Source organism: Aotus nancymaae, unplaced genomic scaffold, assembly GCF_030222135.1.
Source record: "Aotus nancymaae isolate 86718 unplaced genomic scaffold, 86718_ANA_hifiasm-v0.15.2.pri h1tg000033l, whole genome shotgun sequence".
Taxonomy (NCBI): Eukaryota; Metazoa; Chordata; class Mammalia; order Primates; family Aotidae; genus Aotus; species Aotus nancymaae.
The window spans coordinates 1,033,075-1,049,666 of NW_026988447.1; the positions used below are offsets into that span (position 1 = coordinate 1,033,075).

At 40.8% G+C, this 16,592-nt stretch overlaps 1 protein-coding gene across 1 annotated transcript in view; it reads right to left on the bottom strand.

The window, feature by feature from the left end:
• Positions 1-16,592, bottom strand: part of LOC135277717 (carboxypeptidase E-like) — a 131,749-nt gene that overhangs the window by 15,466 nt on the left and 99,691 nt on the right. Inside the window, exon 4 of the mRNA XM_064383711.1 lies at positions 50-171. Within this exon, the coding sequence (XP_064239781.1) occupies positions 50-171 (122 nt within the window). The remainder of the gene's footprint in view (positions 1-49; positions 172-16,592) is intronic.

Sequence of the window (16,592 nt, forward strand, 5' to 3'; positions counted from 1 at the left end):
TTGTACAGTATTATAAACTTTGAGCCAATTAAAGCAGCAGGAAGAATACCTACCACTCCGCGTCTCATCATATGGATAATTGGCCACAAGGTCTCCTCCATGGAGATTGGCAGAGAGTACAAAAGGGATATCCATAATCCAGTGAATGACAGCCTTGGTCTCAGGAGCAAGCTGTACAGATGAGAGATTAAAAGGATTATAAATTTAACAATCATTGGTATGGTCACGTGACAGAAAAGACACAGGAAATGTAAGGGAATAAACTGAAAGTTGGTCATATTTTAACTACTTTGCGGTTGTCTTCATAGAAAAAATAAAGGTTCCTATAAGAGCAGCATTCCTCATGTCTAACTTTCTCAGATTTATAATGAAAAATATTTCAATAATGTTTAAATTTCTTTCAAAGTTTTATTTTTGTGATCTGCCAGTTTTCCTCCCTTTGTAACTTGAAAACCAGCATGCAACTCACAAATTTTGGGATATGTCTGTCTGATCTGTAGTGGCTCAAACATTATTATTATGAATAGTTATGGATAAGACAAGGAGAAAAGAAAATAGTTGAACCGCAGAACAAGATTTGTCCTCTGTAGTGGTTCAAAAATGTGGTAAAGTTTATTTCCAAATTTTGCTTACTGTTTTCCCAACTCCCCTCAACTACTTCAAAGATTGTTCCTATAAAAGAATATTAGTTTAAGTCTCTTTCTGAGTGGATTGTAAAATATGTTTACTTTGGAATGGTCATCTTAAATTTTAAAATAAAGGCAAGTTTCAAGAATTCATGTTAAGTCTTTAGAATGATTCACTGCCCCTCATATCTTGGAACCAAAACAAAGGAAAATAGAAATGTACACCAAAGAAATAATGTGGACCCAAAAGCTGGATACTTTCATGCAATGAGTTTTTAATAGCAACTAGGAAGACTCTCAAACCCTAAGTAACTCTTTGATGAAAAGAAAAGGTTTTACTGACTATGTAATCCATGCTGTTCTTTGGGACTAAAAGTCTAATGGCATCAGTAGAGTTTGATGGTTATAATAAGATATTGTATTTGTATAGCTCTTCTCAGTTTATGAATAGCTCTCACATGAACTATTTTGTTGCACTTCAAAACATTCGCATTGGATATGCAAAGATATTCATACTCATTTCACAAAGAGGAATCTGAGAGTTGAGTGTGTTAAATAGCATATCTAAGTTCACACAGCTAAGAGTTCATATCCAGTCTGTGAAGCCATAAGGCTCAAGCTGTTTTTAGTGTATCAGCTTTAGTCTATTAAAATTATCCTATTTTCGAAGATGGCCGCTTAGGAGGAACTCGGGAATGCAGCTCCGAGAGAAAGCACAGAGGGTGAGTGGACGCCGTATTTCCAGACTGATTTTTACTGCCCACAAACCAGGAGATTCACACGCAGAGGAGCCACACGGGTCGCCAGCGCCGCTGGTTTGAACGGCGCAGCCACTGGGCTGGCACCCTGAGGCAACGGCTCACTGTACAGAGTGAGAGTGTCTGAGTCCCCTATAAGCCAGCAAGGGGAGCTGAAACGGGGAGCCAGGCCAGCGCCACGAATCTCAGAGCCGCGGCTTTAGCCAACGCAGCGGCTCCGGAGGCAGATCAGATGAGACGGTGTCCCCTCTTACCCAGCAATAAGACCTGAAACAGGGAGTGAAGAGAGGAGATTCCCGAGCAAAAAAAAAAAAAAAAAAAAAAAAAAAGCGCCACTGTAAACACAACTGAAACCAGGACGGTCCAGCTCTGTGGAGGAGGGGCGTTCTCCATAGGCACCCTGCTGTTCCCAGGGCAATCTACCAAGGCAACCAGCCACTACAGAGACTCCGTCGTCACTACAGGGGCGGGCCAACATAGCGGAAGCAGTTCTAACTACACCCAGAAGTTCACACGGAAGCTGGGTGGAGCCCACAGCAGCTTAGCGAAGCCTCTGCAGCCTGAGTGTGACTAGGCTGCCACCTTGTGGGCAGGGAAAACAGCAACCGCACAGGGGAACATCATAAAACCATAACTCCCTGGGACAGAACACCTGGGGAGAAGAGCGGGGGTTTATGAGTTCTGCCACAGCAGACTTAAAATTACCAAAATCAGAAAGACAACAACTACAAAGTCAACAGGTGGATAAATCCACAAAGATGGGAAGAAACCAGCGCAAAAAGGATGAAAACACCCAAAACCAGAACACCTCTCCTCCTACAAGGGAGCACAACTCCTCACCAGCAAGGGAACAAGACTGGATGGAGAATGAGTGTGATGAAATGACAGAATCAGCTTTCAGAAAGTGGATAATAAGAAACTTTCGTGAGCTAAAAGAACATGTTCTAACCCAATGCAAAGAAACTAAGAACCTTGAAAAAAGACTTGACGAAATGCTAACAAGAATGGACAACTTAGAGAGGAATATGAGCGAATTGATGGAGCTGAAAAACACAACACGAGAACGTCGTGAAGCATGCACAAGTTTCAACAGCTGAATTGACCAAGCAGAAGAAAGGATATCAGAGGTCGAAGATCAACTCAATGAAATAAAACGAGAAGGCAAGATTAGAGAAAACAGCGTAAAAAGGAATGAACAAAGTCAACAAGAAATATGGGACTATGTGAAAAGACCTAATCTATGTTTGATAGGTGTACCTGAATGTGACGAAGAGAATGAATCCAAGCTGGAAAATACTCTTCAGGATATTATCCAGGAAAACTTCCCCAACCTAACAAGGCAGGCCAAGATTCAAGTCCAGGAAATACAGAGAACACCACAAAGATATTCCTCTAGAAGAGCAACCCCAAGACACATAATCATCAGATTCACCAGGGTTGAAATGAAGGAGAAAATACTAAGGGCAGCCAGAGAGAAAGGTCGGGTTACCCACAAAGGGAAGCCCATCAGACTCACTGCAGATCTCTCAGCAGAAACCCTACAGGCCAGAAGAGAGTGGGGGCCGATATTCAACATCCTTAAGGAAAAGAACTTTCAACCCAGAATTTTGTATCCAGCCAAACTAAGCTTCATAAGTGAAGGAAAAATAAAATCCTTTGTGAACAAGCAAGAACTCAGAGAGTTCATCACCACCAGACCAGCTCTACAAGAGCTCCTGAAGGAGACACTACACATAGAAAAGAACAACCAGTACCAGCCACTCCAAAAACACACGAAAAGGTAAAGAGCATCAACACAATGAAGAATCTGCATCAACCAAAGGGCAAAACAGCCACCTAGCACCAAAATGACAGGATCGAATTCACACATAACAATATTAACCCTAAATGTAAACGGACTAAATGCCCCAATCAAAAGACACAGACTGGCAAATTGGATAAAAAGTCAAAACCCATCAGTGTGCTGTATCCAGGAAACCCATCTCGCATGCAAGGATACACAAAGGCTCAAAATAAAGGGATGGAGGAAGATTTACCAAGCAAATGGAGAGCAAAAAAAAGCAGGAGTTGCAATTCTCATCTCTGATAAAATAGACTTTAAAGCAACAAAGATCAAAAGAGACAAAGAAGGACATTACATAATGGTAAAAGGATCAATGCAACAAGAAGAGCTAACGATCCTAAGTATATATGCACCTAATACAGGAGCACCCAGATACATAAGGCAAGTTCTTAAAGACTTGAAAAGAGACTTAGACTCCCACACAATAATAGTGGGAGACTTCAACACACCATTGTCAATATTAGACAGATCAACGAGACAGAAAATTAACAAGGATATCCAGGACTTAAACTCAGACCTGGAACAAGCAAACCTAATAGACATTTACAGAACTCTCCACCCCAAATCCACAGAATATACATTCTTCTCAGCACCACATCACACTTACTCTAAAATTGACCACATAATTGGAAGTAAATCACTCCTCAGCAAATGCAAAAGAACGGAAACCATAACAAACAGTCTCTCAGACCACAGTGCAATCAAGTTAGAACTCAGAATTCAGAAGCCAACCCAGAACCGCACAGCCTCATGGAAAATGAACAACTTTCTCCTGAATGTTGACTGGATAAACAATGAAATGAAGGCAGAAATAAAGACGTTCTTCGAAACCAACGAGAATGAAGACACCACATACCAGAATCTCTGGGACACATTTAAAGCAGTCTCTAGAGGAAAATATATAGCAATAAGTGCCCACATGAGAAGAAAGGAGAGATCTAAAATTGACACCCTATCGTCAAAATTGAAAGAGCTAGAGGAGCAAGATCAAAAAAACTCAAAACATAGCAGAAGACAAGAAATAACTAAGATCAAAGCAGAATTGAAGGAGATAGAGACACGAAAAACCCTTCAAATAATCAATAAATCCAGGAGCTGGTTTTTTGAAAAGATCAACAAAATAGACAGACCACTAGCCAGACTAATAAAAAAGAAAAGAGAGAATAACCAAATAGATGCAATAAAAAATGACAAAGGGGATATCACCACAGATGCCACAGAAATTCAAACCATCATCAGAGATTATTACAAACAACTCTATGCACATAAACTAGAAAACCTGGAGGAAATGGATAAATTCCTGGACAGCTGCTTCCTCCCAAGCCTAAACCAGGAAGAAGTCAAAACACTGAATAGACCAATAATGAGGTCTGAAGTCGAGGCAGCAATTAAGAGCCTACCACCCAAAAAAAGCCCAGGTCCAGATGGGTTCACAGCAGAATTCTACCAGACATACAAAGAGGAACTGATACCATTCCTACTGAAACTATTCCAAATAATCCAAAAAGAGGGAATCCTTCCCAAATCATTTTATGAGACCAACATCATCCTAATACCAAAACCTGGCAGAGACTCAACAAGAAAAGAAAACTACAGGCCAATATCCATGATGAACATAGATGCAAAAATCTTCAATAAAATACTGGCAAGCCGATTACAACAGCACATCAAAAAGCTTATCCACCATGATCAAGTAGGATTCATCCCGGGGATGCAAGGCTGGTTCAATATACGCAAGTCTATAAATGTAATTCACCACATAAACAGAACCAAAGACAAAAACCACATGATTATCTCAATTGATGCAGAGAAGGCCTTCGACAAAATTCAACAGCCCTTTATGCTAAAAACCCTCAATAAACTAGGTATCGACGGAACGTATCTCAAAATAATAAAAGCTATTTACGATAAACCGACAGCCAATATCATACTGAACGGGCAAAAACTGGAAGCATTCCCTTTGAAATCTGGCACTAGGCAAGGATGCCCTCTCTCACCACTCCTATTCAATACAGTACTGGAAGTTCTAGCCAGAGCAATCAGGCAAGAAAAAGAAATAAAGGGTATTCAATTAGGAAAGGAGGAAGTCAAATTGTCTCTATTTGCAGACGACATGATTGTATATCTAGAAGACCCCATCATCTCAGCCCAAAATCTCCTGAAACTGATAAGCAACTTCAGCAAAGTCTCAGGATACAAAATCAACGTGCAAAAATCACAAGCATTCCTATACACCAATAACAGACTTAAAGAGAGCCAAATCAAGAATGAACTGCCATTCACAATTGCTACAAAGAGAATAAAATACCTAGGAATACAACTAACAAGGAATGTAAAGGACCTCTTCAAGGAGAACTACAAACCACTACTCAACGAAATAAGAGAGGACACAAACAGATGGAGAAACATTCCATGTTCATGGTTAGGAAGAATTAATATCGTGAAAATGGCCATACTGCCCAAAGTAATATACAGATTCAATGCTATCCCCATCAAGCTACCAATGACCTTCTTCACAGAACTGGAAAAAACCACCTTAAACTTCATATGGAACCAAAAGAGAGCCCGCATAGCCAAGTCAATTCTAAGCAAAAAGAACAAAGCGGGAGGCATCACACTACCAGACATCAAACTCTACTACAAGGCTACAGTAATCAAAACAGCATGGTACTGATACCAAAACAGAGATATAGACCAATGGAACAGAACAGAGGCGTCGGAGGCGACACAACATATCTACAACCATCCGATCTTTGACAAACCTGATAAAAACAAGCAATGGGGAAAGGATTCCCTGTTCAATAAGTGGTGTTGGGAAAACTGGCTAGCCATATGCAGAAAGCAGAAACTGGACCCCTTCCTGACACCTTACACTAAAATTGACTCCAGATGGATTAAAGACTTAAACATAAGACCTAACACCATAAAATCACTAGAAGGAAACCTAGGCAAAACCATTCAGGACATAGGCGTAGGCAAGGACTTCATGACCAAAACACCAAAAGCATTGGCAACAAAAGCCAAAATAGACAAATGGGACCTAATCAAACTCCACAGCTTCTGCACAGCAAAAGAAACAGTCAATAGAGTGAATCGGCAACCAACAGAATGGGAAAAAATTTTTGCAGCCTACCCATCTGACAAAGGGCTGATATCCAGAATTTACAATGAGCTAAAAAAAGATTTACAAGAAAAAAACAAACAAGTCCATTCAAAAGTGGGCGAAGGATATGAACAGATACTTTACAAAAGAAGACATACATGAGGCCAACAAGCATAGGAAAAAATGCTCATCATCACTGGCCATTAGAGAAATGCAAATCAAAACTACATTGAGATACCATCTCACACCAGTTAGAATGGCGATCATTAAAAAATCTGGAGACAACAGATGCTGGAGAGGATGTGGAGAAATAGGAACACTTTTACACTGTTGGTGGGAGTGTAAATTAGTTCAACCATTGTGGAAAACAGTGTGGCGATTCCTCAAGGACCTAGAAATAGAAATTCCATTTGACCCAGCAATCCCATTACTCGGCATATATCCAAAGGATTATAAATCGTTCTACTATAAGGACACATGCACACGAATGTTCATAGCAGCACAGTTTACAATAGCAAAGACCTGGAACCAACCCAAATGCCCATCGATGATAGACTGGACAGGAAAAATGTGGCACATATACACCATGGAATATTATGCAGCCATTAAAAACGAGGAGTTCACGTCCTTTGTAGGGACATGGATGAACCTGGAAACCATCATTCTCAGCAAACTGACACAAGAACACAAAATCAAACACCGCATGTTCTCACTCACAGACAGGTGTTGAACAATGGGAACATGTGGACACAGGGAGGGGATCACTATACACGGGGGTCTGTTGGGGGGGAGGGGGGGACAGCGGGGGGGGTGGGGAGTTGGGGAGGGATAGCATGGGGAGAAATGCCAGATATGGGTGAAGGGGAGGAAGGCAGCAAATCACACTGCCACGTATGCACCTATGCAACAACCTTGCATGTTTTTCACATGTACCCCAAAACCTAAAATGCAATTAAAAAAAAAAAAAAATTATCCTATTTTCACATAAGCTACTCTTAACTGTGGAAAAGCGTGATTTAGAGTAGGAAGTTGTTTTTGTTATTTTTCATTTGGTTGGTATATCTTATTTTTGCTAAAAAAAAAAAAGTTCATTGTAGAAAATGTAGAGCAGATGGACAAGAACAAAGAAGAAAATTTAAATTACCCATAATTTTACCACCTAAAGATACCCACTACTAACATTTGTATAGATCTCTTTTTCAGTCTTTTCACAATGTATTCATATAATTTTTAAATGTGATCATTTATATACCATTTTAGATACTGCTTTTTTTGCTTGACAACAGATAATGAACACCTTTTCATGTTATTAAATACCCTTCTAAAATAATAGTATAATGGTTGAGTGCTAGCAATGTTCGGATATACCATTCTTAAATACTAATAAAATGATAGCTAATACTTATTAAACACCTTCTGTGCGAGGCATTGAATTCTCCCATTCACTCTGTGAAATAGGGACTACATTTTCCCCCATCTTACAGATGAGTAAACTGAGATATAGAGAAGTTAGGGAACAGCATGAAGCCCTTCAGTCGGGAGTGGCAGAGGCTGGACTCAAGCCCAGCCAGTCTGGCTCCACAGCCACTACACTAGGACTAGTAATCTCCAAGTGGTGATACTGTGTTATTTATATTTTAAAAAATAAGGCCGGGCGCGGTGGCTCACGCCTATAATCCCAGCACTTTGGGATGCCAAGGCGGGTGGATCATGAGGTCAAGAGATCGAGACCATCGTGGTCAACATGGTGAAACCCCGTCTCTACTAAAAATACAAAAAAATTAGCTGGGCATGGTGGCGCGCGCCTGTAGTCCCAGCTACTCAGGATGCTGATGCAGGAGAATCGCTTGAACCCAGGAGGCGGAGGTTGCGGTGAGCCGAGATCGTGCCATTGCACTCCAGCCTGGGTAACAAGAGTGAAACTCCATCTCAAAATAAATAAATAAATAAATAAATAAAAATACTGTGAACGCCTTTGTAGCTACCATTTGTGCAAATTCCTTAGAGAAATCCCCAGAAATTGAATGACTTAACCAAAAGCTAAACACATTTTTAGCTAAAAAATGTTTAGGTTAAAATTTATATTATCTAAAGCTGTTTACATTTAAAAATGTATTCCAAACTGTATTCCTATAAGGTACAGAAATATAACCAGCAACAGTACAATAAACCTTCTTTGGCTAATCTTTTTAAAAACAATGGAATTATTATGTGTTTTAAAGTGTGTCACTTTGACTAATGACAAATAGAATTTTTAAAGTTTGCATTATTTTAATTAACTAATAAAACTAGAACAGTTTTTTAATATTTAGTGATCTCTTATATTTATTCTTTTGTGACATATTTATACAGTTTAATTTTTCTATTGTAATGCATAACTTTTCCTACTGACTTGCAAAAGTTGTTTAGTTAAAAAAAATTAGCTCTCTACTACACACTATAAATATTTTCCAAGTGTGTCATGTGCCTTTCAAATTTCGTAATTAAAACACAGAAAATTAAAACATTTACGTTAAGCACATAATGTCAAACCTATTGATCTTTTATGGTCTCTTTGCTTTTCCATTTCGTGCCTTTGTTCAATAAATATTAAGTGACCCCCATGTGCTAGTGTCTATACAAGAAATTTAGAAAGTTCTATCCCCCTCTAGATATTATATACTTAACAAATTTTCTAGTTTCATACTATTTAAACTTAAATTGTAGTGTCTAGAATTTATTTTGATCTATGCTGATATTTATGAGATGGATTTGTCTCAATTCCATGTATTCAATAATGCATTCTTTCCACAAGGATCTGAAATACACTTTTACTATATTTTGATTTCAGTCAACCTAAAATAACTAACATGGAAGATGAAATCAAAATATTCTTTAATGCACATGCTTTAAGTGAATTTATGTTTTTATGCCCAATTGCTAACATGACATTGAGATGAGTTTAACACACTCTTCTATAATATTCTCTTCAAAAGTTTTTCTTTTACTACTAAATTTATTTTCAGTCCTTCCCTTTCTTGTACATCTCTCATTCCCTTTATTTTCTCTAACCCAATGACAGATATTGACGGATATTAATATTTCAATAAGTTTAGAAGAGGCAAAAATCACCACGGTTTGGAGAATCATTGAGAACTTAAGGAGGTGGAATTCACCAAGTCTAGGGATGAATTGGGACAGGAGAAGAAGAGAGAAAAGAGTAGTAAAAATAGAGAAGTTGGGAGTACCTGTGGTCCATCTGTTGCGGGTAAGGAAAATACTCTCTGGGAGAAAGGACTGGTTTTAGTGGAAGTTAGGAGGCAAAACCTTACCAAGGCAGACTGTGTCCCTGTGTTTATTATCCACCTAAGAGTGCTCAAATGGCTTGCACAGTATGCACCATATATTTATAACTTGATACAGCCATAAAAAGTAATTCTGAAAGATACCTACCAAAATGTGAATGGTGCTCACTGAAGCTTGTAAGGTAATGGATAATTCTTTCTCCTTGTTTGTATTTGTTTTAATTTTTATAGTAAAATATTAATTTTGCCATAAGAAAACTTTTAAAATAAACTGTTTTTGAAACAAATTGAAAGATGCAGTCCTAAATACACAAAGTGGTGTGAAGCTATCAGGTTTAGCCTACTGCTAGTTCTTATCTCATACACTATTGCTTATATGCATGTTACCAGTATGTTGAAAAGCAAGCAAGTAACTTCTAAAATTTGATAAATTAAACTGTTTCCTTTTGACTATTAATAGAATCTTTTAGGCTGACTAAATGCTGAACCCCCGTGTATTGTAATTATATATTTAACTGACCCACAGAGAAGACTTTGGAGTACCCCTAAAATTGAGCCTTTAACAGAAACTAGAAAAAACCGTGGCCTTTCTTTAAACTCTCCTTTTAAAGATTACAAATACAGCTCAAATATGATGCTCTATAATTAGATGTCTTTGGTTCTTCAATTATGTTGAAGCGGTATTTATTCAGTTTTCTTCACAACTCTAGCTATTAAAGGCAGGGTAAACTTAATAAATGACAGGGTACATTTTAATTGACTCTGCTTTCAGGCCAAGACTCATGTACTGAGCCCAGATAACAGTGGAGGTGACTTCTTGAGGAAGAGCTGAAGAGCAGATGACAAACGACTTAGAGAAAGAACCCTGGGAGAGCAAGAGAGAACTTTTATTCAGAGACGTTCAGAAGAACGAGGAGAGCATGGATCTCAAGCCAGTGGATGTGTCTCAGGTACCTCCAGCAACTGGAGGGCTTTGTAAAAACGAAGTTCCTTCCCACCACCCGCTCCTGCAGCACACACACCCCAGGCCTCTTGGATCAGCTTACATGGGAATATGAATTTTTTTTTTTCACCACTATACCAAGGAGGAATCTGCATTTCTAAGCCCTGATTCTCCAGTCCACGAAACAGAAGAACAAACCTTGACATTTAAGAATATCTGTAAGGGATATAGATACAGATATTAGGCTGAGAAGGGGGAGAGGGAAGAGGAATGTATAATAACATTAATGAAATGCCTACTTTACCTTTTGTACCAGGCTGGGTCAAAACACTGTCTCACACTTACTGACAAAAATGGAAAAAGGTGACGAACCAGACCCAGGCAATATCACCCCGTGATTATGAAGTAGGTTTATTAAAGATTTAGTGTAAAGTAAACAAATCTTGCTTATGTTCCAAAAAGGAACCAGTCTTTAATTTTCATGTATTTTTCTTTAATTTACCTTTATGAAGTCACATTGAGTTTTTTAAATAAAAGCTCTTATTTAAAAATAGTACCATGAACATACCTCTTTTAAATAAGTGTTGCCTAAGCTAGAAATACAAAAACATCTAATACAGAAATTATGCAAATATTCAGGTTCCGCTGGGGAAGGAGAAGGGCGTGCTGCTGGCTAGTAATAATGGCACTTGCACAAAGTTGACAGTCCAATACCTGTCAGTGCGAGTTTATTTCACCATTTTTCTAGGATAGGTGGAAGGAATTATTTTCTTCATTTCTCAGATTTAACAAAGACAGCACAGGCAAGTCAATGCCAGCAATGGGGAAAGCTTGTAGGTTAATCTGAAGACTCAGCTTCCAGAAGTTTTCCATTTCTGTCTCATCCGTCACAGTTCATCACACAGGACTGCCTTCTTTCACCTGGGGTTACCCAGCCTGCCGCCTTCCGTCTCTCCCTCTCCCATGAAAGATAATTTTCAGGCTGAGACAGTGACGTGTATCCATGACTCAGAAGCAGGAAAGCTTAAGTCACTCGCTTATCAGGTTCTGCCAGTATCCTCAGCCTTTGGTAGCCTTTGTCTCAGACTGTTGCAGTAGGTGGATAGTCAGCCATGAGTAGGGCAGGAAAGGGTCCTCCCCCAACACCAGGAATGTCAGGCAACCATTAGGTGATAGGCAAGCGGCTGTTAAACTGCCTCTCTAAAATAATAATTGGTTGCAGCAGGCACCAGGCTGTCTCCGAATAGATTAAAAAACTTGAAGCTGGTGATCAGCAGCTTCTCAATAAGATCTCAGGAGTTGGGTGAGTGGGCTCAAGCATGGACACTAAGAGGCAAAATGGCGGAGTCTAACTGGTATACGACCTTCCTCTGGCAACATTGGACCGGTAAGGAAAGAACGCCTCAGTAAGCATGCGCACAACGTCAGTTAAACACACTGCGCATGCTCCCCTTTCAAGCGTTGCCAAGCCACTGCACATGGAGGCGGCGTCAGTAAACACACTGCGCATGCTCCCCTTTCAAGCCTTGCCAAGCCACTGCACGTGGAGGCAGCCACCCCAAGGGAAGAATCAGGGGAAAAGAAAGGCAATCCACCAGAAGCATACCAAGCTATAAAACCCCAAGTCGAAAGGTCAAACTGGGCACTTGATCTCTCAATTTGCCCTCTTGGCCCCCTTCCAATGGATTTTACTTTCTTTTATTCCTGCTCCAAAGCATTTTAATAAACTTTCACTCCTGCTTTAAAACCTGCCTCAGTCTCTCACGTGGCCTTATGTCTCTCAGTTTAATTCTTTCTTCTAAGGAAGCAAGAATTGAGGTTGCTGCCAACCCATATGGATTCGTCACTGGTAACATACTTCGGTGCCACAGGACTTGGATACGTTTCCCCGTGGTAAAGGACCTCTATCTCTCACCTTCTTCGGCTGGAGGGATTCAACCCCTGTATGTGCTTTCCTTCTCTCTTTTTGCTCTCCTGCTTACTGGCCAACACCTAGAACAATTCTTCTCAGACACAGTGGCTCTGCTCCCCACAGAGGATCTCTCAGTTCACCCCAATGGGTGGCTCATAGGGGTGGAAGGAACGTGGAGTTCACACTGAGTAAAACTGAGAGACACTAATGGCTCTCCTGGACAGGAGGCTCACAAGAGTGGCAGAACTAAAGCCTAACACTGTGCCATGTCTGGGCTTTCCTCTGCTTCTTCAATGAAAGTCAGCTCTTTCCCCAAAACCTGCAGTGCTATTCGCCTTTTTTCTCTACCTATTCACCTCCTATTCTCCTTTGTATTCTCCAATGGCCTTGTGCACCAGCTACACCCTCTGCCTCAGGGACAAGTCTGTCGCTTGTTTGCTTTCACTTCCCAAGCCATGTTACTTCTTAACACACACTCCTTTGTATTCGTGTGCCCATGGCTCTGGCTGCATTTGTGCAGGGGATACCCTCGCAGATATCCCCTGAGATTTACACCTGTTCTTACCCTACCAGCTCAGATGACCTCCAACTCTTCCCCTGTCTGGTGGCACATTGCCAGAACAGATACAAATTCGAATCTCAGCCCTCATGACTTACCGTATATTTTTTGTCCCTGTTACACTCCAGGGTTAAGTTTTCCAGTGGCTTTTGAAGCACTTTGTCTGCCGGCGTAGGGCCTCAGTGTGGCCCTTTAAGGATCTCACTTACTTGCTTTTTTTGAGTTAGCATCCCTTTGAAAGGAGGGAAAATTCTCCTTTGCCATTCGTGAGCTCTTACCTCAAGCCGCAAGTCCTCCAGAGGTTTCTACTTTATGTCGAGAGGGCAAATAAACGTTGCCATTTCAGTAGCATATGCAGGATTTTCATGAGTCTTTATCTCACTTCCTCCCATGGCCTCCATTTCTCTAATCATTTCCATGCCCTTCTTAACATGCACCAAGACCTTCAAGGTCGTATTTGAAGGGGGAGGAAATCCAGCCCCCTTGTGGCAGTTAGCTGAAAAACAGGCTTCTCATCTACTTAAAGAACATGGGAAGGAAATCTGAGAAAAGAGATAATCATTTTGTTGCCACAATCTTCTAAGCGAGAGTCACCATAAGGTTATGGAGACAAGGACATAGGCCAGCGCAAGTCTTCAGTCACAAAAGACCCATAGGACAGAGATGAAGGTTGGTTCCAGGCTAACAGATTACCATTAGAACAGAGATGAAGAAAAGGTTAGGGGTACACAGTAAGAAGGGTTGTTCCAGAGCCCCAAAGACGAACAGGGGGCCCACTCTTTACTCCAGTATCTCTTCTGTTCTCAAGTGGGTAATTGTGATGAGATGGGATCAAGGTTACGGGTACACGGTAAGACTGGCTCATTCCAGAACACTAAGGATGAATGGGAGATGCCTATTAAGGATAATAGGAAAGCAAGAGACGATGCCTGTTTTCCTTTTTCCTTTTTCCTTTTTTTTTCTCCTCTGTTCCCTCTTTGCAGATGGGTAACCATGTCTCTATACTACAAGACATGCCTCTCATATGCATCTCAAAACTGGGGGAAGTCTGACTTCCCCAAACCTTAAAACAAAGCAAACAAATAAACAAAAATACTATTTGGCCTAAAAATGAACTGGGAGAGAATACAAAAGTCAGCCTTGGAACCCCATGCCCTTATGCAGAAAATCCTCAAATCAGCCTCCTCAGCCTTTTATAACAGAGCAGAATAAGGAGGATAGAGCTAAGGAGAAGGAAAAAGTGCAGAAACAAGAGGCACACTCGACTATTGGCTGCTTTATTAGCTCTCCAGCCCCCATTCAGGTTGCCCTAAAAACATTCCTTCAGGTAACTGCCATTGATGTGGGAAGCCAGGCCCCTGGAAGACAAACTGCCCCAATGGGACAAATGAGAGGAAGCCTAGCAGAGCTTGCCCCCTCTGCCACCAGCTCAGCTACTGGAAATGGGATGCCCTGAGGGCCAAAGGGCCCTGTGACAGAATCCCAACCCCTAATGGCCTTGAGCTGAAGGGGCTCTCTGCTCTGGCTGGCTTCCAAATCAGACTTCATCATCAACAAGACAAAGCCGAGAGAAACTCCTGGAGGAGTGAAACTGATCATTTTATTTGCCACCTCCAAGAGGTTACTGCCACCTCTTGGAGGTGGTAAGTAAAATTATCAAGTTCCCTTTGGGGTTTAAAAGCACCCTAGTCTGTACTAATCTCCTTCTCTGAGCAACTTTTCTCCAAATTCTGCCAGGTAATTGGGGCAAATGGCACCTCCCCGCTCCAAAAGAAAAGATTCACACTCTTTTAGGCAAAAATACGCTTTCCAAGATGGGTGCCTGATTAATATTTACCCAACCTCTAAATTCATCTTTCCCTCTAATAGCTCTATTTCTCCTGGCAAGTTACCCAAATCTTTAACCAATAACTTCAACCTAGTCAGTCCTACCTGAGTGGTATAGAAATAGCCCACATTTATTTAGACAATCCCCAGCAAAAATCTAACTGAGCAATCTCTTGAGGGGAGATAACTTCTACAGTATGCAGATAACCTCCTTCTTCTCTGCTCCCCCTTCACAATCCTCACACAGCAACAGGCAGTACAAACCTTAACTTCCTAACAAAAAGAAAATGACTTTAGTCTATTTCAAAGGTTATAAAGAGAAAGAGGTATTTTTGGTGAGGAAAGTTATAAAAAACAGAAGTTTTATATGAGAAAGGATCTTGTATGATAAATTCCTGTCCTAAAGTAAAATGACTGGATGTTTAAAAAAAGAGATGTTTACGACAAATTAGAAAGTCCAACCATGTCACAGATGGTCTGTTAGTTGTGAAAAGATTTGTGAAATGGAATTTATTTAAAAAAAAAAAGTTACACAGTTTTAAAGGTTATTAGTCCACTAAATGCTTCACAAACTGCCACTCTGACTCTTAACTGTACAACTTCCTGCCTTCAAAGCTACGTAAGGCCTGGGGACATACCATGTTATACATAGTTAGCCGTGACCCCTATATCTTGGAAAGAGTCAAACCTTATCTGCATTTCTGTCTGATATCCTAAGCTCCAAACCTAGTGTATAAACAGAATCACTTACTTAGCAAGTTTTTCACCAAAAGTAAAAGTTTCTAAGAGTTAACAGTGTAACATGTTCTTAAGACTACTAGAGGCCAGGCGCAGTGGCTCACGCCTGTAATCCCAGCACTTTGGGAGGCCGAGGCGGGTGGATCACAAGGTCAAGAGATCGAGACCATCCTGGTCAACATGGTGAAACCCCGTCTCTACTAAAAATACAAAAAAATTAGCTGGGCACGGTGGCGCGTGCCTGTAATCCCAGCTACTCAGGAGGCTGAGGCAGGAGAATTGCCTGAACCCAGGAGGCGGAGGTTGCGGTGAGCCGAGATCGCGCCATTGCACTCCAGCCTGGGTAACAAGAGCGAAACTCTGTCTCAAAAAAAAAAAAAAAAAAAAAAAGACTACTAGAAAAACAATTTTACATGCAAGGCATGTAAGGAAAGTACAATGTGCTTTTAGTAAAAGATTAAAGAAGGCATGGAAATGTGGATTTTTTTGGCCTAGTTTAGAGAGTTAAAGGATTTTTTTTTTTTAATTAGGAAAAAGCTGGAGGTTTGGGCAAGTCGTGGAATGTTTGTGAAAGATTAATCATGTAAAAAAATTCTGTGCATCACGAATATTCATTGCAGCACAGTTTACAATAGCAAAGACCTGGAACCAACCCAAATGCCCATCGATGATAGACTGGACAGGAAAAATGTGGCACATATACACCATGGAATATTATGCAGCCATTAAAAACGAGGAGTTCACGTCCTTTGTAGGGACATGGATGAACCTGGAAACCATCATTCTCAGCAAACTGACACAAGAACACAAAATCAAACACCACATGTTCTCACTCATACGCGGGTGTTGAACAAGGAGAACACATGGACACAGGGAGGGGAGCACTATACACGGGGGTCTGTTGGGGGGGAGGGGGGACAGCGGGGGGGGGTGGGGAGTTGGGCAGGGATAGCATGGGGAGAAATGCCAGATATAGGTGAAGGGGAGGGAGGCAGCAAA